Source organism: Carettochelys insculpta, chromosome 21, assembly GCF_033958435.1.
Source record: "Carettochelys insculpta isolate YL-2023 chromosome 21, ASM3395843v1, whole genome shotgun sequence".
NCBI classification, from domain to species: Eukaryota; Metazoa; Chordata; order Testudines; family Carettochelyidae; genus Carettochelys; species Carettochelys insculpta.
Window position 1 is genome coordinate 665,936 of NC_134157.1, and position 20,949 is coordinate 686,884.

The 20,949-nt window shown below is 46.2% G+C and overlaps 1 protein-coding gene across 11 annotated transcripts in view; it reads left to right on the plus strand.

Annotated features, from left to right (window-relative positions):
- Positions 1–3,990: 3,990 nt before the first annotated feature.
- Positions 3,991–20,949, plus strand: part of ZNF618 (zinc finger protein 618) — a 363,510-nt gene continuing 346,551 nt past the window's right edge. For all 11 annotated transcript variants that reach the window (XR_012648390.1, XR_012648392.1, XR_012648391.1 and 8 more), the window contains exon 1: positions 3,991–4,530. Coding sequence is in view for 7 of the 11 variants with exons in the window: in XM_075015771.1 (XP_074871872.1) it covers positions 4,468–4,530 (63 nt within the window). In the remaining 4 variants the exon portion in view is untranslated. The remainder of the gene's footprint in view (positions 4,531–20,949) is intronic.

Below are 20,949 nucleotides of genomic sequence, written 5' to 3' on the forward strand. Positions count from 1 at the left end.
CAGAATTCAAAATGATGTGGACAAACTGGTGAAATGGTCTGAGGTACACAGGATGAAGTTTAATAAGGACAAATGCAAAGTACTCCACTTGGGAAGGAATAATCAGCTTCCTACATACAAAATGGGAAGCGACTGTATAAGAAGGAACACTGTGGAAAGGGATTTCAGGGTCATAGTGGACCACTATCTAAATATGAGTCAACAGTGTGATGCTCCTGCAAAAAGAGCAAACATGACTCTGGGATACATGAACAGGAATGTTGTGAGCAAGAGCGCTCATTAGGCCTCAGTTGGAGTACTGTGCCCAGTTCTGGGCATCACTTTTCATAAAGATGTGGAGAAACTGGAGAAGGTCCAGAGAAGAGCAACAAGAATGATTAAAGGTCTAGAGAACACAAACTATAAGGGAAGGCTGAAAGAACTGGGCTTTGTTTAGTTTAGAAAAGAGAAGACTTGGAGCAGACATGACAGCAGTTTTCAAGTACTTTAAAGAGGGATACAAGGGGGAGGGAGAAAAATTTTCTCCTTGGGCTCTGAGGATAGGACCAGGAGCAATGGGCTTAAACTGCAAGCCAGGGACGTTTAGATTGGACATTAGGAAAAGCTTCCTAACCGTTAGGGTGGTTAAATAGTGAAATAAATTGCCTAGGGAGTTAGTGTAATCTCCATCGCTGGAGATATTTAAGAGCAGATTAGATAGACATCTATCGGGGATGGTCTCTAGACAGTGTTTGATTCTGTTGTGAGGGCAGGGGACTAGACTCGATGACCCCTTGAGATCCTTTCCAGTTCTAGTTTCTATGATTCAGTGCTTCAGCACCCTCCTAGTGAAGTTTTTCCTAATACCAGCTAAGATCTTCTCTACTGCAATTTAAGACAATTGCTTCTTGTTCTGTCATCTGCCACCTCTGGGAATAACCTGGTTCCATCTTCTTTGGAACGTCCTGCAGGTAGTTGAAGGCTGCTGCCAAATCCTCTTCCCGCCACCAACCTTCACTTCTGAGGACTAAATAAGCCCAGTCCCCTGAGTCTCTGCTCATAAGTCATGTGCCCCAAAACCCTAGTAATTTTCATTGCCCTTTTCTGGACCCTCTCCAATTTGTCCACATGCTTCCTATAGTGGGGACCCCAAAATTGGATGAGGTACTCAAAAGGGGGTCTTACCACTGTCATGATGCTCCAGCTGTGGCCTCACTAGTCACAGTCATATCGACGTAACCTTTCATGTAGATAGCACTGTATCAGTGGGACAGCTTCTCTCACCAATATAGCTACCACCTCTCAGGGAGGTGGAGTAACTACACTGATGGGGGGGCTCTGTCCAATTGGCTTAAATCATATTCTGTAAAGCACTACAGAGGCACAGGTGCTGATGTGCCTGTGTAGCATTTAAAGTGTGGATGGCTACGTCTACACGTGAAGCCTACATCGAAATAGGCTATTTCGATGAATAACGTCTACACGTCCTCCAGGGCTGGCAATGTCGATGTTCAACTTCGACGTTGCGCGGCACCACATCGAAATAGGCGCTGCGAGGGAACGTCTACACGCCAAAGTAGCACACATCGAAATTAGGGTGCCAGGCACAGCTGCAGACAGGGTCACAGGGCGGACTCAACAGCCAGCCGCTCCCTTAAAGGGCCCCTCCCAGACACAGCTGCACTAAACAACACAAGATACGCAGAGCCTACAACTGGTTGCAGACCCTGTGCCTGCAGCATGGATCCTCAGCTGCCGCAGCAGCAGCCAGAAGCCCTGGGCTAAGGGCTGCTGCCCACGGTGACCATAGAGCCCCGCAGGGGCTGGAGAGAGAGCATCTCTCAACCCCCCAGCTGATGGCTGCCATGGAGGACCCGGCAATTTTGACGTTGCGGGACGCGGATCGTCTACATAGTCCCTACTTCGACGTTGAATGTCGAAGTAGGGCGCTATTCCGATCCCCTCATGAGGTTAGCGACTTCGACGTCTCGCTGCCTAACGTCGAAGTTAACTTCGAAATAGCGCCCGACGCGTGTAGCCGCGACGGGCGCTATTTCGAAGTTAGTGCCGCTACTTCGAAGTAGCGTGCACGTGTAGACACAGCTGATATGTCCTAGATTTAAACAACTTCAATTTCGCCTGTTTGCTCCCTATGAATGTTGCAAAGGAGCTAGCACTGTAGTTCAACTTGCAGCCCAGGAGACTGCACCAGGAGCATGCTGGGCTGGTGATCTGTAAGTGGGTCACCAGCATTAGTTTACTCTTTAGTTTCAAAATCATCATTTCCTATTTTGATATTGCCTGGTGGCTTTTGTGCAAATTGTGAGAAAATGCAAAATTTGGTTTTAAACAGAAATGCAGCTGCAGCTTTCCATAGTCTATACCATAGGTGTCCACCATTTTTCCATTGGATGCCACACAGCAAATTTTTATGCGTTCCACGGGTTGAACAAAAAAAGAAAAAAAAAAAAAGCTCCAAACTGCCCCATCAGGTTTAAACCCTTCACAGCACCAAACTGCGACCCCCCCCCTCCGGCTTAGACATGATGCAGCCACAAACCGCTTCCCACCCCCAGCCTTAACCCCCCTGCCGCACCCCCAAACTGACCCCTGCCCACACCCAGGCTTCACCCCCCCCCGAGCCCCAAACTGACCCCTGCCCATGCCCAGGCTTAACCCCCCCACATCCCAAAACTGACCCCTGCCCACACCCAGGCTTCACCCTCCCCCGAGCCCCAAACTGACCCCTGCCCCTGCCCAGGCTTAACCCCCCCACAACCCAAAACTGACCCCTGCCCACGCCCAGGCTTAACCCCCCCGAGCCCCAAACTGCCATCACCCCCAGCCTTAACCCTCCGCAGCCCCAAGCCATGCCCCACTCCCAGTCTTAAACCACCTGCAGCCCCAAACCGCCCCCAGTCTAGGACCCCCCAAACCACCCCATGCCCACAGCTTTAAACCCCTGCAGCCCCACTGTCCCCTGCACATCCCAAGGCTTAACCCCTCTCGCAGCCCTAAACCACTTTGCCGCCAGACCTGCATACCCGCTGGCAGCCAGCCCTGTGGGCTGGATAAAAAGGATTTGCAGCTAGGTTATATGCTGGTTATCCCTGGTGTGCCATTCTCAGAGAGAAGAGATGTGCTACCGATGTTCTTCCTCAAGAGCTCACACTTGAGAAGCCCTAGAAGATAGAAGGCAATTGGGGAAATGTTTGCAGGCACCTTACAGAAGCTTCTTGGGGGGTGACAGGACTCTGCTCCTTTAAGACATTGTAAAAGGTTGTTCAAACTTACTTTTTAAATAGCCTGACCACCAGACTCCTCATACAACAGGTAGTTTTAACCCAGCTTTTTGAACTCCACCATTGGAATCTAGATTTGGGGAGAATTATGAAACGAGCTCCCTTCCATGCCATTCAGGTACAATTTCCAGGTTCCGTGAACGGGATATTCAGGTGTGAACAGCCTCACATCCCCAACGGAGCCGTGGGAGAGAACTTCTGGCGATGAAGGCAGAGAGGGCTGTGCTTGCCCGGCAGAGCCCTGGGATGACAATTTTTCGGGGGCGCACCTGCAGATCTGGCCTGCACGTCTGGAGCGCCCACCCAGGATTAGCCGCCAGGCCTGCATTGCCCCACCTTTCTTTTGGCAGATGTCATTTTTGGGCCCCCTCGGCATCCTGCTCTGGCGAGGCTGGCAATTTAGGCACCACAACTCTACCAGCGCCGGAGCTGGGCGCCTCCTGGGGAAGCCGCGGCTTGCCGGGGCTGTCAAAAAAGTAGTCCCTGCCTTTTATTTATTTATTTGTCTCCTGGAGCTCAGGTTAACCCACACCCGCCTTCCTGCCCCCAAACTAATCCTCTGAATGGCCGAAGGTGCCAGTCCTGAGAGCCGGCTGCGCCGGGACCTCAGCCGCTGGGTCTTCCCGAGCCCGGGCTGGGAGTCAGACACCCTGCAAAGTTGGAGCTGCTCTCCCAGAGCGCGGTCTGGGGCGCGGTGAGCCGCCCTCGGGCCGCTGGTGCCCAGCCCGGGCCAGGGCAGTGCCAGGGGCCCAGCGGGGCAGGCGGCGGCGGCGGGGGCGCTCCTCGGGCTGGGCTGGGCATGGAGGGGCCGGGAGGGCAGAGCCCCGGGGCCTGCAGCGCTCGCTTCGGTCAGACTCAGCCCCCTGCTCCTGCTGCTGCTTGATCTGAATGTGCTGAGGCTGGAGCTGCCCCCAGAGCTGCTGTGATGGCGGCAGCGCGGGCTCCGCACCGGGACTCGCCCTGCCCGCAGCAGCGCCCTCGCTGAAGCGGCGGCGGAGGCCCGCGCCCCGGGGAGAGGGGGCTGCAGCAGCCCGGCCAGTCGCCCGCCCACGCCCGGGGTATCGCCCCACTCGCCTCGCTCCCGGCCCCGCAGGGCGGAAAGGCGGCGGCGGCGGCGGCGCTGCATTGTGAGGCGCGCAGCGGCTCGCAGGCCCCGGAGCAGCGGGGCTCGCTTTCGCCCGCGCCCATGAGCCAGCCGGACGCCAGCGCCGCGGAGCCGCCGGCCGCGGCGGCGGCGCCGGGGGAGCAGGTAAGGACGGCCGGGCGGCCGGCGCGGGGAGCCCCCGGGGGACGGCCGGGCGGGAGGCAGCGGGGTTCGGCGTGGGGCGGCCGGCTCTGCCCGCAGCCCAGCTCGGGCCGGCTCCGGGAACAAAGCGGCGCCGAGCAGCCATGTCAGCTCGGGCAGCAGCGCAGCCCCCCGCGAAGCGCCCCGCGGCCCCCGGCCCGCGCCCGCCCGCCCGCCGCGCGCCCCCCCCGCCCCAGCCCCCCGGTTCCCCGCTTTTAGGCCCTTTCTCTTCCTCGATTTTTTCTAATTTTTCCTCCAAACGGTCGGTTTTTTCCATTAAAACGGCGCCACCTAGAGGAGACTATTTCGTAAATAAAAAGAAATTAAAATTGAAAAAAGAGGAAATATTTGCTATTTCTTATTTCTGAAAAGTTTGAGGTGCGAGAATTTGTCGGGGATTTGAGGGCAAAATGTTTTGCCTCTGCATAGACCAGCTAGTTTGGTGGCTTAGAGTCCTGGGAACAAATTTGTGTTTTTGAAGCAAAGCCCTGTTAATATGTAAATGAAAATTAAGCTGGAATTTGGACGAATTCAGTTTTTTTTCATGTTTTGGAAGAAAAGGTTACTGCAAAACAGCGATGGCTTCAAAATAGATCTAATTTAAGTTTTAGACAAGCTTATGTAAATTCACTGCAATAAAATTACTTTGGGGAAAGTAGGAGAATTGCTGTTTTATGAAGCAATTAAGAATTGTGCTTCATTGTAATTTTGAACTTGCCATCATCGACTGGCAGGGTTGATTTTGGTATTTTGTAATATTTAAAGTTAATTTTCTTCAGTATTGAAGAAATAAAGAAAAATAGAAATTTTTCGGAGGACACACCCAAAATTTTTTTGGTGATTTTTTGGATTTCATGCAAAACTGCTTTTAAACAATAAGGTCCTTCACACAGTTCAGGAGGGGAGGTGGGGGGAAGGAGGGAAAGCAAAATTAAGAGTAGAATGTTGTTTTGTTTTTGAATTTCTGAATTTTTTTCTTTATGGTTAGTCATAGTATAATTACAAACATAGTTTCCAGTAATTTAATTTCCTACTTCTTCTTTTCTAAAGAGAAAAATTTCCATTGTAGGTTTTTACACTTACACTGAAACTATTTCTGACACTGTGAATCAAATGTAATATTACATAGATTTATTGAAAAATATGCTTTGATAATACAAATGTGTATAGTTAATAATATTTAACAAAATTAACTTCAGGTTTGAATATTTGAATATTAATTAAAACTGATGTAGCTAAAAAAGGGCGCTGCCATGCTATTTTCCATAATTTTAAAAATCCTTGTCACCTCTCACTCTTTGTAACCTTTTTGGAACCTTTCCATAATTAATGTTTCTCATACTGTTACACTGCACATATTTTGTTATTATGGCAGACTGCTAAAGTAGTAGACTGCGCATACTGGTTTGTTATTGTAGGGTTGCCCTTGAATACTGGATAGTTGGCATTGATCTTTTAAAAATAAATAACAAAGGAGTACTGAAGTTTTCATTGTTTCAATAAAAGCACATACAAATGATATACGTGGCCTTTACACACACAAGAGAAGATGAGGTCAATATTTGAGTCTTACCAACCTTGACACAGCCTCTCTCTCTAAAATGGGGAAAAAATAGCAAGATGGCTGGCTCCACAGCTGCAGCATTTAATTTGAAAAGAACATTTTTGAATTTTGAACATGAGTTTCTGCAACTCGTGCTTCCATGCTCCAGTAACTCAAATTCAGCCCCTCTTTTTAGTTAAATTACAATCTGGAATGAGTTTTCTGAAATTAATTTTTAAATTTGAAATTAACCTCCTGAAAAGTGTTTTGATTATTTCACTGCAACTTGGTATTCACTTGGAATTAACTCTGGACTTCCTGATAATGCAGGGAGAAGGCTCTATTTTTCAGTCAGTTCCCATTTAGTCATTTCATACATTGGGTTTTGAAGTGACGGAAAGACTTGCAAAGCAGGAAAAGTGTTGGGTGGAGGACAAAATGCTCAGAAATGCAACTTTATATTTTTACTTTTGCATTGCTCTCCAGAAAAAAGGCCCACCCTCTTTCTGATTATCTTTCAGGAAATATAGAACAACATACCATAGTCATTAACAAATAGTGGCGCAAACATACTGGAGTGTCATGTGTAGAAATTATATACAGTGAATTAAATTGGAATAAACCGTTCGTGTCAATTATTTTTTTCCGGGGTTTAATTTATAAGCCTGAAGAATGGTGGCTTTTCCAAATTAATATCCTGCAAGAATTCTTTTAATTGAATGGTACGCTATATTTTCAGATTAGTCTGTGTATACCAAAATAAACCATTTTATTGAAATATTTATGAATATTCACTTTTTAACAAGTGGATATACTTCAGTACTTCTCTTCTTTCCTCCCTGCTCTCCCTACAATTATATTCTCCCCCTAAAATCTTGGGAGATTTGGCACGGGCAATTGGTGGATTCAGGTCTAGCGATGTAATAAATTGATGATTACATCATTTAGATTTTAAATAGTGGCATATATTAACTTACAGTATGGAAGCGGTTCTGTTGCCTTGTGTTTTAAGTCTTAGATGTTTATAAATTATCTAAAATATAGGACTGGAAACTTCAAGGACCTTTTTTATATCTCTACCACTGTGTCTACACTGGCCCCCTTCTTTGAAGGAGACATGGAAATCAGTGCGAACGGGGAATAATAATGAGGTGCTGCAATGAATATGCAGCACCTCATTAGGCTAATTCTCCCCACAGCAACTTCGCAGCTGCAAACTTTGAAGTGCTGGCACGCCGTGTAGCCCAGGGCGTTTCAAAGTACCCGCACAATTTTGAAGTGCCCTTACTCCCAAAAAATTTTGTATTGAACTTCTAATCCAATTAATCAGATTTCCTTATTACAAATAAATATTTAGTTACTTACAATATCTTTAATCTCTTTCCTGTGCAGAGACTGAAAATGCAATAGCACTAGATTACATCTTGTGGGTACGCTGTAGGTGTGTACTGCAACCTTTGCACCCTTTAACTGTGTGTGTATCTGTTTTCTTCAAACAATGCCTTCCTTGTCTTTTGCTGGTGATGAAGGCTATAGTTGAGGTTATAATAGAAGTCTCAACCCTAACCTTTCTTTCTTGTGTGCTTACATTCTGGAGAAAACCTTGGCTGAAACTTTTTGTCTTTAGACCCATTTCAAAGGGAACTTTTTCTGGAAACTTGAACAAAATCTGTGAGCCTGTTTTTGTGTTATTGGATAGTGGAAAAGAAATTGCTGTAAATAGGTTCAAGACCTACTTCTGTAGCGTAAATTACAGAAAAAAAGTATTTGGGAAATTTTCCAGGAACCTAGTTAATTTTTGCGCAAGCACAGAATGAAATGTAATAATTTATTTCTAACGTTATACAATAATTTAAATACATAATATTTTCCTACTGTATTTCATTACATAGGTATAGGTACACTGTTGTGGTTGTGTGTAATTCTTGATTAGGCAAATGTCGGCAAAATCCATAGAAACTAAAGTTTTAAAAAATATTTTCCTTTTTTTTTTTTTTAAAGTTTAATGTAAGTTTTTTGTATTATTATTTAGGGTACAGTCTTTGGACTCAATAGTTGAAGTCCTCGGCCTCTACTATAGAGTGCTCACAGAAGTCAGTGGAATTTGTGCATACTGAGTGTTTGCAGGATTGGGCCTTTCAGTCCTCATGTCAATAAATGCCAAAGTAAGAGTTCTTCTAGTAATCATACGGCCCACATATTGTATACATGGGATTCAATACTGCCATTGATTCAATTAGATCATCTTGGATTCAACTGAACTAGTGTATGCATCTTTTAAGGATGGGGTGCTTGCATAGACCCCAGTCCTGCAGATAATTTATGCATGTACTTAACTTTAAGCATGGAAATATTTCTCTTGGCTTTAGACAGAATAGTCAGGTTAATAGATTCTCTGTCCAGAAAGGACCATTGTGATCATCTAGAGTGGAGTCTGACCTCCCTGTATCTTTCAGGCCACAGAATTTCCCCAAAATAATTCCTAGAGAAGATCTTTTAGAAAAACACCTAATCTTGATTTTTAAAATGGTCTCTGATGCAGAATCCACCACTGTGTGTGGTAGGTTGTTCCAGTGATTAATTATTAATGCTTATTTTCTGTCTGAATGTATCTGGCTTCAACTTCAGCCACTAAATTATGTTAAACCTTGTTCTGTTGGATTGAAGAGTCAGTTACTAAAGATTTGTTCACTGTCCAGGTACATATAGATGCATGGTGTCCAACATGTTAGCCACTAGCCAAGTGTGACTCTTTGGCTGGTTGAATATGGCTGGTTTGCTTGAATAATAAATATATTTTCAGAATAATGTGGATATTCGCTATAGCAGGAGCCCCTATACTGCTTCAGAACTGGTTGGATGCCAGAGCTGTGGACAGTAATCAAGTCAGGCCTTTACCTTCTTCTTGTTAAGATATGTCGATTGAGCTCTTTGAGTCTGTTACTGTGAGGCATATTTTCTAATCCTTTAATCATTCTTATTGATCTTCTTTGAATCCTTTGCTATTTGTCCATATCCTTTTTGAATTGTGAGCACTAGAACTGGATGCAGTATTCCGGCAGTGGTTGAACCTCTCTAATCTGGAATTCTCTTGTCCAGCAAACTCCGTAGTCTGGCAAGATTTTAGTTAGCCAGATGACTGCTTATCATAGAATCATAGAATTCAAGGGCAGGAAGGGACCTCAGGAGGGCATCTTTTCCAGCCCCCCTGCCCAAAGCAGGATCAACCTCAACTAAATGATCCCAGCCATGACTAGGTCAAGCTGGGACTTGAAAACCTCTATGGATGGAGATTCTACCACCTCTCTAGGCAGTGCATTCCAGAGCTTCACCAGCCTCCTGGTGAAATAGTTTTTCCTAATATCCAACCTACTCCTCTCATGTAACTTCAGATCATTGCTCCTTGTTCTGCCATGTGTCACCATCTCTCTCCATCCTCTTTAGAGCCGCCTTTCAGGAAGTTAAAGGCTGCTGTCGAATCGCCCCTTACTCTTCTCTTCTGCAAACTAAATAAGCCCAGATCCCTCAGCCTCTCCTCATAAGTTATGTGCTCCAGCCCCCTAATCATTTGTGTTGCCCTTCGCTGAACCTGCTCCAATGTGTCCCCATCCTTTCTGTACTGGGGAGCGGGGCAAGAGGGAGAAATGGATGCAGTAGTCTAGATGTGTCCTCATCAGTGCCAAATAGAGGGAAATAATAACTTCTCTCGGTTTGCTGGAAAAGCTTCTCCTAATGCACCCCAGTATATCGTTCGCCTTCTTGGCTACAAGGGCACACTGTTGACTCGTATCCAGCCTGTCATCCATCATAATCCCCAGGTGCTTTTCTGTTGTCCTGCCACGTAGCCAGTTGGCACCGATCCTGTAACAATGCTTGAGATACTTGCATCCCAAGTGTGGGACTCTGCACTAGTCCTTGTTGAACCTCATCAGATTTCTTGTGGCCTATGGGTTTGGCCCATGGGTATGGCCAAGTTTTCCATGATCCCATAAAGTTTGTTTACAGCCACCAGTCCTGGCTTCTCAGTGTTCTGTGCTGTTATTTAGCTCTAATGTGCCCAAAAAGGTCTTCTAAGAGCCCAGTAAGCAGTGGAAGTGCTTGTAATGTGCTGGAAAATATTGACCTCCCATCATCCAGCAAATTCTCTCGTCCAGCACCAATCAGGTCCTGAGGGTGCCAGATGAGAGAGGTTCAGCCTGTACAGCAGTGGTTCCCAAACTTTTCTGCATCATGCCCCCTTTTTGATTTTTGAGAAGCCCTGATGCCTCTCCACCTCTTCTTTCCATCATCCAACCCCCATTTAACAAAAAATTCAATTTGTACCCCTGCATGTCGAAAGGAAAAAAAATAGTTCACATTTTGTGGTATGAAATTTGAAATTTAAAATTATTTTTGACAATGATCTCCAGTCTTTTTACATTCAAGGTCATTTTTTAAATGTCAGGGCAAGAAACGAGACCCCACCCCTTTCTTAAGACCCTGCCCTCTCCGTTCCCCTCCTCTCCATCATTTGCAGACCCCAGCCCTTACTCGCTCTCACAGGGTTGAGACAGGAGATACAGGCTCTGGGGTGGGAATAATAAATAAAAACTTAAATAATGAGGATTTTGGGTGTGGGAAGGGGTGGAAGGTGCAAGCTCTGGGAGGGCATTTGGGTGCAGGAAGAGGTGGAGAAGGGGCAGCTGGCTCTGGGAGCGGGCTCCAGGCTGGTGAGTGTTGGGGGTCAGGTGGAGTGTTGGGGTGCTGAGCAAACCACAGGGTTGTGGATATGAGGATGCAGGAGTTCAGGTTGGGGTATATGAGGAGCTCATGATTGAGGTGTGTGTGTGGGGGGGATGCAGGGGCTGTTATGATTCTGTGGCCAGATGAGGGCTTGTTAGCCAGGCTTCATTTTTAAATAAAATATGCCCACCACAAACCTTTCAGCATTGTCTTTATTTATGGGAGGGGTGGGAAACCTGTTCTTGGTCAGCCCACAGGAAAATAAGTCAGGGACCATACAGGTGAGATGCAAAAAAACAGACAAACAAAAACAAACAAAACCAAACTCTCCAAGCCCCCCCAGCCCGTACTGCTGTGGCCCCAACTGAGACACCTCCCTCCCCTGGCACCCCCGGCCCATGGGGGAAGGGTAGGAAGCACTGATGTTCAAGGCCTCAGGCCAGATTAATTCTTCTGGGGTTCCAGGTTTAGTGGAATTTGTGGGCCCCTCCACACTTAGAGGTGGGGCCAAAATGCGGGATCCAGCATGTGGCACAGGGCTGCCAGTGAGTGATCACCAGCTCCAACGGCTCAGGCAGCGCGCAGCTGCTATGGGGAGTGAGGAGCAGTTGGCATGGACCTGGGGCTCCTCCCACTCCTGCCCTCCGCACAGGAAGGTAACAGTGGAAGGAAATCACTGGCAGGCAGCAGACCTGGCTTTCCATGTAACACACTGGCTGTTTGGGGAGGGGAAGCAGCGCACACGCTTCCTGAGACACTGGCTCTGGCGTGGAGCTGCGGGACTTCCCCTTGCATGCCGCAGGAAGCTGGCAGCGCTTCCATTTTCGCAGGAAGTAACGCTGGTGCTCGCTCTTTGTTGGGATGCGGGAAATGGTGGGGTGGGGTGGGGTAGGGGGGGACTGAGTCACCTTGTGCTCCCCGGAATTTCTTCATGGCCCCCCCATGGGGACCTGGCCCCGAATTTGGGAACCTGTGCTGTACAGGATAAAATAACCTCTCTACTTTTGCGTGAGAGTCTTCTGTTGATGTTTCCAAGGATTGTATTAGTCTAGGGAGTTTATGTTCGGTAGATTATTTATTCGTCTCAATCCCCTTGCTTCCCGAAACATCTCTCCCACAAACATTGTTTATATGCTCACTGCTTCCCAGGATAGAGTTCCCAATCCTACCAGTCTGAGCCTAATAATGGTACATCAACACGGCAGCTTGTGCTTCCCTTGTTTGGCACCTTGGGATCTGAGCAATCCTGGGTGAGGGATTGTGCCTGATGATGGGTGATCAGTGCCCTTGGGGCTCCACTCCTGTCCCCTAGCCCCAGCCACTTTCCAGATGTCTCACTGGCTCCCTGACTCCTCAGTTCTCCAGCTGCTCCCACACTGCAGCTCCCCAGCAGCTTCCCTGCCACCATAGTTCCCTGGTTGCTCGTGGCCTGGCAACTCCCCAGCCCATGACCTCCCAGCTTCACAGCTCTCCAGCTGTCTCCTAGCCTGCGATTGGTTCTCTGGCTGGCTTTGTGCTGGTTTACTGGCTTCCTAGTCCCATGGCTTGCCAACTAGTCCCCCAGCCACTGGGACTCCGGTGCTCGCTGCTGGCTTCTGCTTCCCAGCTTCCCTCTTTTTCCTCCTGTGGGGACTCAGCAGGCACTCCAGTGGGGGATCTAGCCTCCTCCCCTTGTGCTGCAGCAGGACTGGGAGGGGCTCCAGCTCTGGCTTGGGTCAGGCTGCTGGCCACTGCTATGGCCCCCAGCCCCTGGACTCTCTGGTCCTGCAGTATACGAGGTCAAGCCACACGATGGATGTTGCCTGACGAGAGAATACCAGATTTAAGAGGTCAAACCTGTATTATCTTTATCAACCAAACTTGTAAGAGTCATAAAAAAATATCAAGTTAGATTGACAGGAGCTATTTTCATTAAACCTATGTTAATTGTAATTAATTACATTACTCTCCTTTAATTCTTTGTTAATCAAGTCCTGTATCAGCCACTCCATTTTCTTGCCTGGGACTGATGTCAGATCGACAGGCCTATAATTATCCAGGTCATATTGCTTAGTCTTTTTAAGTATTTATTTGTATTTGCACAACAGTAGTTTTCTTCCTTTTTTTTGTGGATCTTTCACAGAGTGCAAAGACTTCTGTTGAAAATCAACATTAATGGTTGAGCGAACACCTAATTCAGCTCTTTTAAAACTCTTTGCCAGTTATCTGCCAATTTAAAAATGTCTGACTTCAATAGCTGCTGTTTAATATCTTCCAGAGATACTAGTGGAACAGAAAATATGTTCTCATATGATATGTCTACATCATTTGTTTTTTTTGTCCCCAGTAACAGAAAATAAGTATTTATTTAACACATCTGGTTTGCCTCCGTTATTATTCATAAATCTACCACTTTTATCTAGTAATGGCCAATGCCATTTTTAAGATTTCTTGTTTCTAATGTGCTTACAGAATTCCTTTCCTTTAGTTCTGCTAGCCAGATGGAGCATTTCTGTGTATGTCCCTTTGTTTTTCTTACCAATTTTCCGCAGTTCTTGATTTGTGATCGTTATTGTTCATGTCCCCTTTCTTCGATAGTTTTGTATTTTTTATTTTTATAGCTGCCTTCATTTCCCTTCTAAACTCCATTGGATTTTTTTAAACCAGTACAGTCTTCTTTTTTTTGATTGTAGGATTCTGGCTTTTTGGGCATCTAATCAAGTGCTCTTAAATAATTCACACCTATCATTCTTTTTTTAAATTAAATTCTTCTTTTTGTCTGGTTTAATACATACTTGTTTCCAGGTGCATAACTACTCGAAAGGCTGTACTCAGAGTAGATATCAATGGTTGGGCGTCAAGTGTGAAGGGTGTACCTGTTGGGGTCATGCAAGGGTCAAGAACTGGATTGTGTACTATTCAGTATTCTCATTAATATCTGGACAGTGTAATGGAGAGAATGCTTATAAAAGCTGTGGGTGACATCAAGCTTGGAAAAGTAGCAAGCACATTGGAGGATAGGATTAGAATTCAAAACGACCTGGAGGGATTGGAGAATTGGTCTGAAATCAAAAAGATGAAATTCAATAAAAATAAGTGCAAAATACTGCATTTAGGGAGGAAAACATGAATGTCAAATACAAAATGTATTTCTGTGGAACTGTACAATTGAGGAAATCTGCAAGCCTTTAGTTTGGCATGGGATTAGAGATCTTGGGTCTTCATGCACAGGATTTCTTTTTCTAGAATCTGAATTGGGAACACTACATGCAGATACTATAATGATAGGTCTAGGTAAGTTCCTGTATTATAGATAATAGCACAATTTTTCTATTCTAAATATGTATGTTATGTTTAAATATATATGGAAGCACTCAGGCATATGATTGACCTCACAAATTATTTTATTTTTAATTGACTTGCTGTCTTCCCATGACTTTACAGAGTTAATATTGTAAGATGTGGGGAAAAGGGTAGGAATAAGGGGATTTTGAAGTTGACGGGGTGCTTTCGAAAAGGAACCCCCATCTGGACAAGCCATGCGGGAGTGAAAAGCGTCAATTTCGAAGTGCCGTGGCCAGCGGCATGCTAATGAGTCACTGAATATGCATTTCATCACCTCATTAGTGTTCTTCGAAATGGCCATTAGCATGGCTATTTCGAAGATTTCTCTAGGTGTAGACGCAGCCCGTATGTTTATTGCGTGTGTGTGGAGTACACAGCATTTTTGAAAAGCATGGACAGTATAGTAAATCCTTGAAGTGCGATTTTGATTTGCACTAGCTTGCATTAGTGTGAGTTAACTGCAAATCAAAACCACTCCCCACTTCCAGACTGTGACTCCCCCAGCTGGGGAGCCCGGTGGGCACACAGCTGCTTGTGGTGTGGTTTCTCCCAGGTGGGAGAAACTGCACTGCATGAAGCTGTGTGCTGCCCCCAGCTAGAAGAAGCCAGGGGCCATGTGGCTGTCCCCTCCCCCCCCATTTCCTGTAGCTGCTCGCTTCCCCAGCCAGAGGAATTCCAGGGATTTGGGGATGTTTTGGGAAGTAGGAGTGTTGTGTGAGATTGTGTGTGTGTGTGTGTGTGTGTGTGTGTGTGTGTGTGTGTGTAATATAAATGTTTATTGGGAGACAGTGTTGAGTGTGCCTGTGCAGTATAGGTCAAGTAGCTTGGGTGGTGAGTGCTGCAAGTTGAGTATGGCCTTGGGGATGAGGCTAGATCTCTTAGAATGACAGGCCTGCACTGTTAACTTGTGAGCTCACCCCTGCTAGCCTGTGTCGTTGCTGCTTGCTTACTTGAGGGGAGGTGGCCCAGAAGCAAGATATGGTGAGTGGCTATAACATAGTGGTGGGCAATAATTCCTGCAGAGGAGCCAGTCCATTAATTTTGGTAATGGTTGCAGGCTGGTTCTGGGCTCCCAGAAGAGGTGAGGCCTTAGGCAGAGAGAGAAACTTGATGTGAGAGACAGATTTTTGTGATGCAGATTGTGTATCTATATAATTGGAGATACACATCTCCTAGAACTGCAAGGGAGGTCGTCTAGTCCAGTCCCCTGCCCTCTTGGCTGGACCAAGCACCATTCCTGATATTTATTTGCACCAATCCCTAAACGGCCTCCTCAAGGACTGAGCTTACAACCCTGGGTTTAGCAAGCCAATGCTCAAACCACTGAGCTATCCCTCCCCCCACAACCTAAACTGAAAGTGTACAAGGCTGTAGTCCTGACCAGTCTCCTGTATGGCTGTGAAACCTGGACCTTGTACGGAAAACATATGAAACTGCTGGAGCGCTTCCACATATGCAACCTGAGGTCAGTACTGCACATTCGATGGCAGGACAGAGTTACGAACCTGGAAATCCTGGACAGAGCAGGAACCACGAGCATTGAAGCCATGATTCTGAAAGCCCAGCTTCGCTGGACAGGGCATGTCATACGAATGGAGGAGTCGGGAATCCCTAAGCAACTCCTCTACGGTGAACTCTTCCAGGGCGAAAGGAATCAAGGTAGGCCTCACAAGAGGTATAAAGACTGCGTGAAGGCCAACATTGCTCAGGGTGGTTTAAAACCAGATCATCCTAGAGCAGCATGCAAAAGACCGAACAGGCTGGCGTGCTCTCATACGACACGCATATGACAACTTTGAAGAGCAGCGACGCGTACGCCTAATCGATGCTCGTGAGAAGAAGAAAGCAACAGCAGCAGCCGCACCAACAGAGCCAGGACAATTCCCTTGCCCCCACTGCGAACGCCCGTGCCGTGCAAAGCTTGGCCTCCTCAGCCACATGCGAGTCCACAACCGATGAGCCTGTGCAAGCTCAAGACGTCATTGTCGGACATGACAGACTACCTACTGCTGCTGTGTATATGTGACTGTGTGTGTGGCACAGACTGGGTGTGTGTGTGACAGTGACACAGTGTGTGTGCGCTGGCTGCTGCTGGGTAGGTTTCTGAGAGAATCCACCTTCTGCCTCCTTAAGAGAAATCTCTCCTGCTCTCTTGTCTCTCTCCTCCCTTGCTCTGTGCTCTTGAGTGAGTCAGCACCATCCATGCGTCAGACTCCCTCTCCCCAGTCCTGCTCTGCAGAGATGAGGGACAGGGGCAGGGGAACACCCTGACTTCAGTACTATCCCCCTCCCCCTCACACAACTAGTAGGAGACTCCTAGGAGCAGCTCAGCTGCAGAGGGAACAAGGTTAGAGGAGGGGTAGAGGCCGTTGAACACATGCTACTGGCTGGAAGTGTGCAGGCCCTGCTGATTGGCTGGCAGGCCGGAGGGAAATGTGTGGTGGACTGGATCCAGCCCACAGGCTGACTTTGCCCACCCCTCTTCTATAGTCTGGAGAGTGAATTTGAACTGAGCAGTCCTGCCTTAGGAATCCTAGAAGCAATGTGGAAAGAAGGCTTTGATCTGTTCGTTTTTAAAAAGTGTAGTTGTGAGGGAGGTTTGTGTTTGGACTGTGTTTCAGAGCCAGTTATGATAAGCACCAGCTCCCATTTTGTGATGGTAAAGTGGAAAATTTTAACTTTGATGGATGTTTTTCCACTTTCCTCATGAATGTACCGCTAGTTTTGCAAGAGCTAACAAATTCAACTTTTTAATGATTTCAATGACTAATTTTCTGCTCCTCACACTCTCATTTCTAAAATTGTGGCAGTCTTATATTAGGTAATCGGTTACAAAAGATTTATGTCCCAGGAATGTTCTCAAATCAAACACAGTTTCTGTAGGTCACTACATTCACAGCTGAAGAAATTGTGTTCATATAGCCAAAAAACCTTGTCAGAAGGTCAAAATCAATTAATGGATTGTATGAATGTAATGATATAATTTGTACTACCAAAGGAGACTTCCAGAAAGCCTCACAGATAGTATTGTCTAAGTCATATATATTTAGTGGAGATAATGTTACGTTTCATTAAAGACTGGGGGGGAGGTGGGGGGAGGAGAAGGGAAGTAAGGCCCTGATCCTAAAAATGCTTATGCATATTCTTAAATTATTTTAAAATGAGAATTTAATGCTATTACCTTTAATTATATCCTGATATTTATTGATATGTCTTTTTTGGGGTGGGAGGAATAGATTAATTGAACATGTATGTTTTGGTTATCTTATTGACTTTTGGTTACTGATAGTGTTGTGTGTAAGTTACATTGTGAATATTGGTTTGCATAAAGCTTATGTTTCTCTCATTTTCAGAAAATTGTGGTGTCTCAGTTGCAGCATAAACATTTGTGATTGTTGTAATTCATTATGTAATATTTAGATTTTATAATGTGCAGTGTTCGTGACTACAGCTCTTAGACCTATGTCTAAATTGAACAAATTAGCCTAATTAAATATATACGCAGAACTTCATGAATGTCAGCTCCTAGCATAAAAAAATGTGATTGCCATCCATGGAGCCAGGAAAGAATGTTCCATTTGTATCTGATTTTTTTCCTTTGTAGGTATCTTTTTGTCTTTGATACTTCAAATCATTTGTTGTTTTCCCAGGCCACTAACTTAGATCCCATTCCTGTAAAAATGTATGCAAGTGTGTATTTTTGCAGGTGAGTGGCTCCGTTTGCTCTATAGGCATAAATATGTACTTCTTTGCAGGAGTGGTGCCTTACATGAAGACAGTATTAATTTGAGTATAATATAATGTTAGTAGTTTGCCTGTAAAAGTGTACTTTTTCCAAGCAAAAATATAGTTTCCTTCCATATATTTCATATTTGAAACAAGTGTTAGGCTGTAGTTCTTTCCAAAATACACAATTTTTGCACTTTTATAACATATTGCAAGAGGTACATTAATATTTAAAACAGAAAAAAAAAAAGTCAACTAAAGTTGTAGGGGGACTTTATTGATAAATGCTTTCAACGTTAAGTAGTCTAACTTCCCGGGTAACACGTTTTACTTTTGTTCTTCCAAAATTCTCTGACAGGCCAGATTATGATTGTTTGTTTATATTTCAAAGAAACAATCATTTAGTCTGCTTTGCTTGTCAGAAGGTCAATCAATTTTATTTACATAATATTTAATGTTTACCTTTCCAGAATACCCACAAATGTAGCAAAATACTGAAAGGCACTTGATCTTAGTAAGACCAACTGAGTTAAAAGTTCCTAGACCAAGTCATTTTAGAGAAATCATGGACCAAAATAGCAATAGATTTTTTCCCCCCCAAAAAAGAGAACCAACTGTAGCCACATTTTAAGAAAACCAGGAGTTTTATATGTTTTTTTTGTCTGATTTAAACCAAACTTTCTGGAACAAAGATATTGTAAAAAGAAGTGTGAATTGCAAGACTTTAGGAAGACTACTGAGAAGTTAGGAGGCTGAAAATTGCTTTTATAGTGGAAAAAGTAGCTTCTGCTCCTTTTAACCACAGAACATTGCTGCCAGTACATAATAAACTGACAGTGAAAACACTGCATAAAGTAGGTGAAGTATTACATTGTGTAATTGTTTTCTGTCTCCTAGAAAACTGCATTAATTTATTGTTCACTGACTTGTTCACAAACTGCATCATGAAGTACTTCAGGGGTGAGGACCCTTTTTTGGGTCCAGGGCTGCTGATACACAGAATAATCAGTTAGGGACCACACAAAAGTGCATCTCAAAAACAAACATACCAGGGAGAGCTGATTTTGAGGTTTGGCCCCTGACTGTGATGCCTCACTCCCCTTGTGCTCTAACCACATGGAAGATAAGGGAGAGAAGAGAGAGGGCAAGGTTTAGGCTTACCCTGGGTCAGATTAACTCTTCTGGGGGCCCATGGCTAGTAGATTTTGTGGGCCCCTGTAGGCTCTAGGGTGGGGCTAAAATGGGTTCAGTGAGTGGAAAGGGGGGGTTTTGGGTAGTGGGCTGGGGAGGTTTGGAGTGCCTGGTGTGGCTGGGAGATAGGGCACAGGAATGGGTGGGGTTCAGGGTCTGGGCAGGAGGTAGGGTGCAGATGCAGGCTTGCGGTGATGGTGAGGGATCTGTGAGGGAGGTGGGGCTCTTACCTGTGCAGCTCCTGGGGGTAAACAAGGGTCTACGTGCTCCACTGATCCCAGGCACTGCCCCCACTGCTCCCTTTAGCTGTGAATTTAGGGTACGGGGAACAGCCAAGCACAGAGCTGTTTCCTCCCTCTGCCATGTGGAGCCTGTGACCCACATCCAGCCTGTGGCTTGCCTGGATTCTGCCAGCAAGGCATGGGGCCTCCCTCTTTCCCCTCAGTGGGGTGCCAGCACTATTGCTCCAACCAGGTGTTGGGGGCTGTGGGGTTAGAGCACCAGTGGTAGTTTGTGTCACTGTGGAGTGAGGAATGGGGGTTCTGAGCTTCACAGGACAGATCCAGCTCAGCTGCAGGACAGATCCAGTGCCAGGGGTTCCCCACATCTGATTCACTGTCGTTTATTCCAGTGTCTTTTGAAAACTCTGCTTTGCGTCTTATCTCACAATCATAGACTTCAAGACTGGAAGGGACTGTCATGCTGCTATCACTTTGCACCTGCTCTCGACTGTCACGCTCCGCACACTGCCTCCTCCCCAGCATTGTCTTTATGGTTCTCATTGGCTGGAAACAGCTGTAGAGGCAGTGCTTGCAGGTGTAAGCACCACTTGGAGACTCGCTGCAGGTACCTGTCAGCAGAAGCTGGCTACTTCTGGGAGCAGTGTGGGCCACGGCATGCAGGCAGCTTGCCAGAGCCCTACTGTGTTGCTGTCTGGGAGCTGCCTGAGGTAAGCACCTCCTAGGCAGAACTTGCTCCCTTCTGCACACAAACTGCCTCCCAGACCTGGACCCCAAACCCCAGCCTGGGTCCTCATCCTGCACTCAAACTCTTTCCAATCCTGCACCACCTCTTGCACCCTACTCCTCAGCTCAGAGCCTCCTCTTACACCCAAACTGTTTTCCTGACTCTGCACTCCCTTCTGCACCCTAGTCCTCAGCCCAGAGCTGCCACCTCCTCCCCGACCCTGAACACTCTCCATTAATGTAATACAAATGTGTGGCCTCTGACAACTCACCAAAATCCATGGAGTGGCCCGCTTGTGAAAACTATTGCCCACCCTAGAATAACATTTTACTACCAGTTTGTCAAGCTATTATCCTTTTGTGATCAAATTCCTTGTAAAGATGGTTTTTTTTCTATGATGTCAATAAGTAAATTAGAAGAAAAAAATATATATATTTTTCTTTCTCTGTGTGCCCTGTCTGCTCTGGGTCTGCCTGATCTCTGCAGGGCAGGGAAGATCTCTGTCCTTGTATCCTGCAGAGCCCCAATAATGAATAGTAAGTCTACCTTCTGCTCTTGTAATTGCAGCTGTTTGTCTCCCAGCGTGGAGAGGAGGAAGCACTGTAGGGGCACTGATTCAGACAGGGCCTCCCAGCTCTATTCCAGAATGCAGTAGTGATGGGGTTCAGGGGTCCCCCTGCACTGCACCCCGTCCGCTGGCAGGAGTGACTCTCACTCAGCAGGTACAACACAAGGTTTATTAGGCAACAGAAGCCCAGTTTCTCACAGAAGCGACAGTACAGCAGCCAGAGACAGCCCTTCCAACCTGTCCTGGGGAGAAGACCCCGAGGGGTGCCCCTCTGGGGTGTAGCTTCCCCCTCCTCAGGCTGGCTGCCTTCCAGCTCTCCCTTTTCCTAGCCTCTAACTGCCGC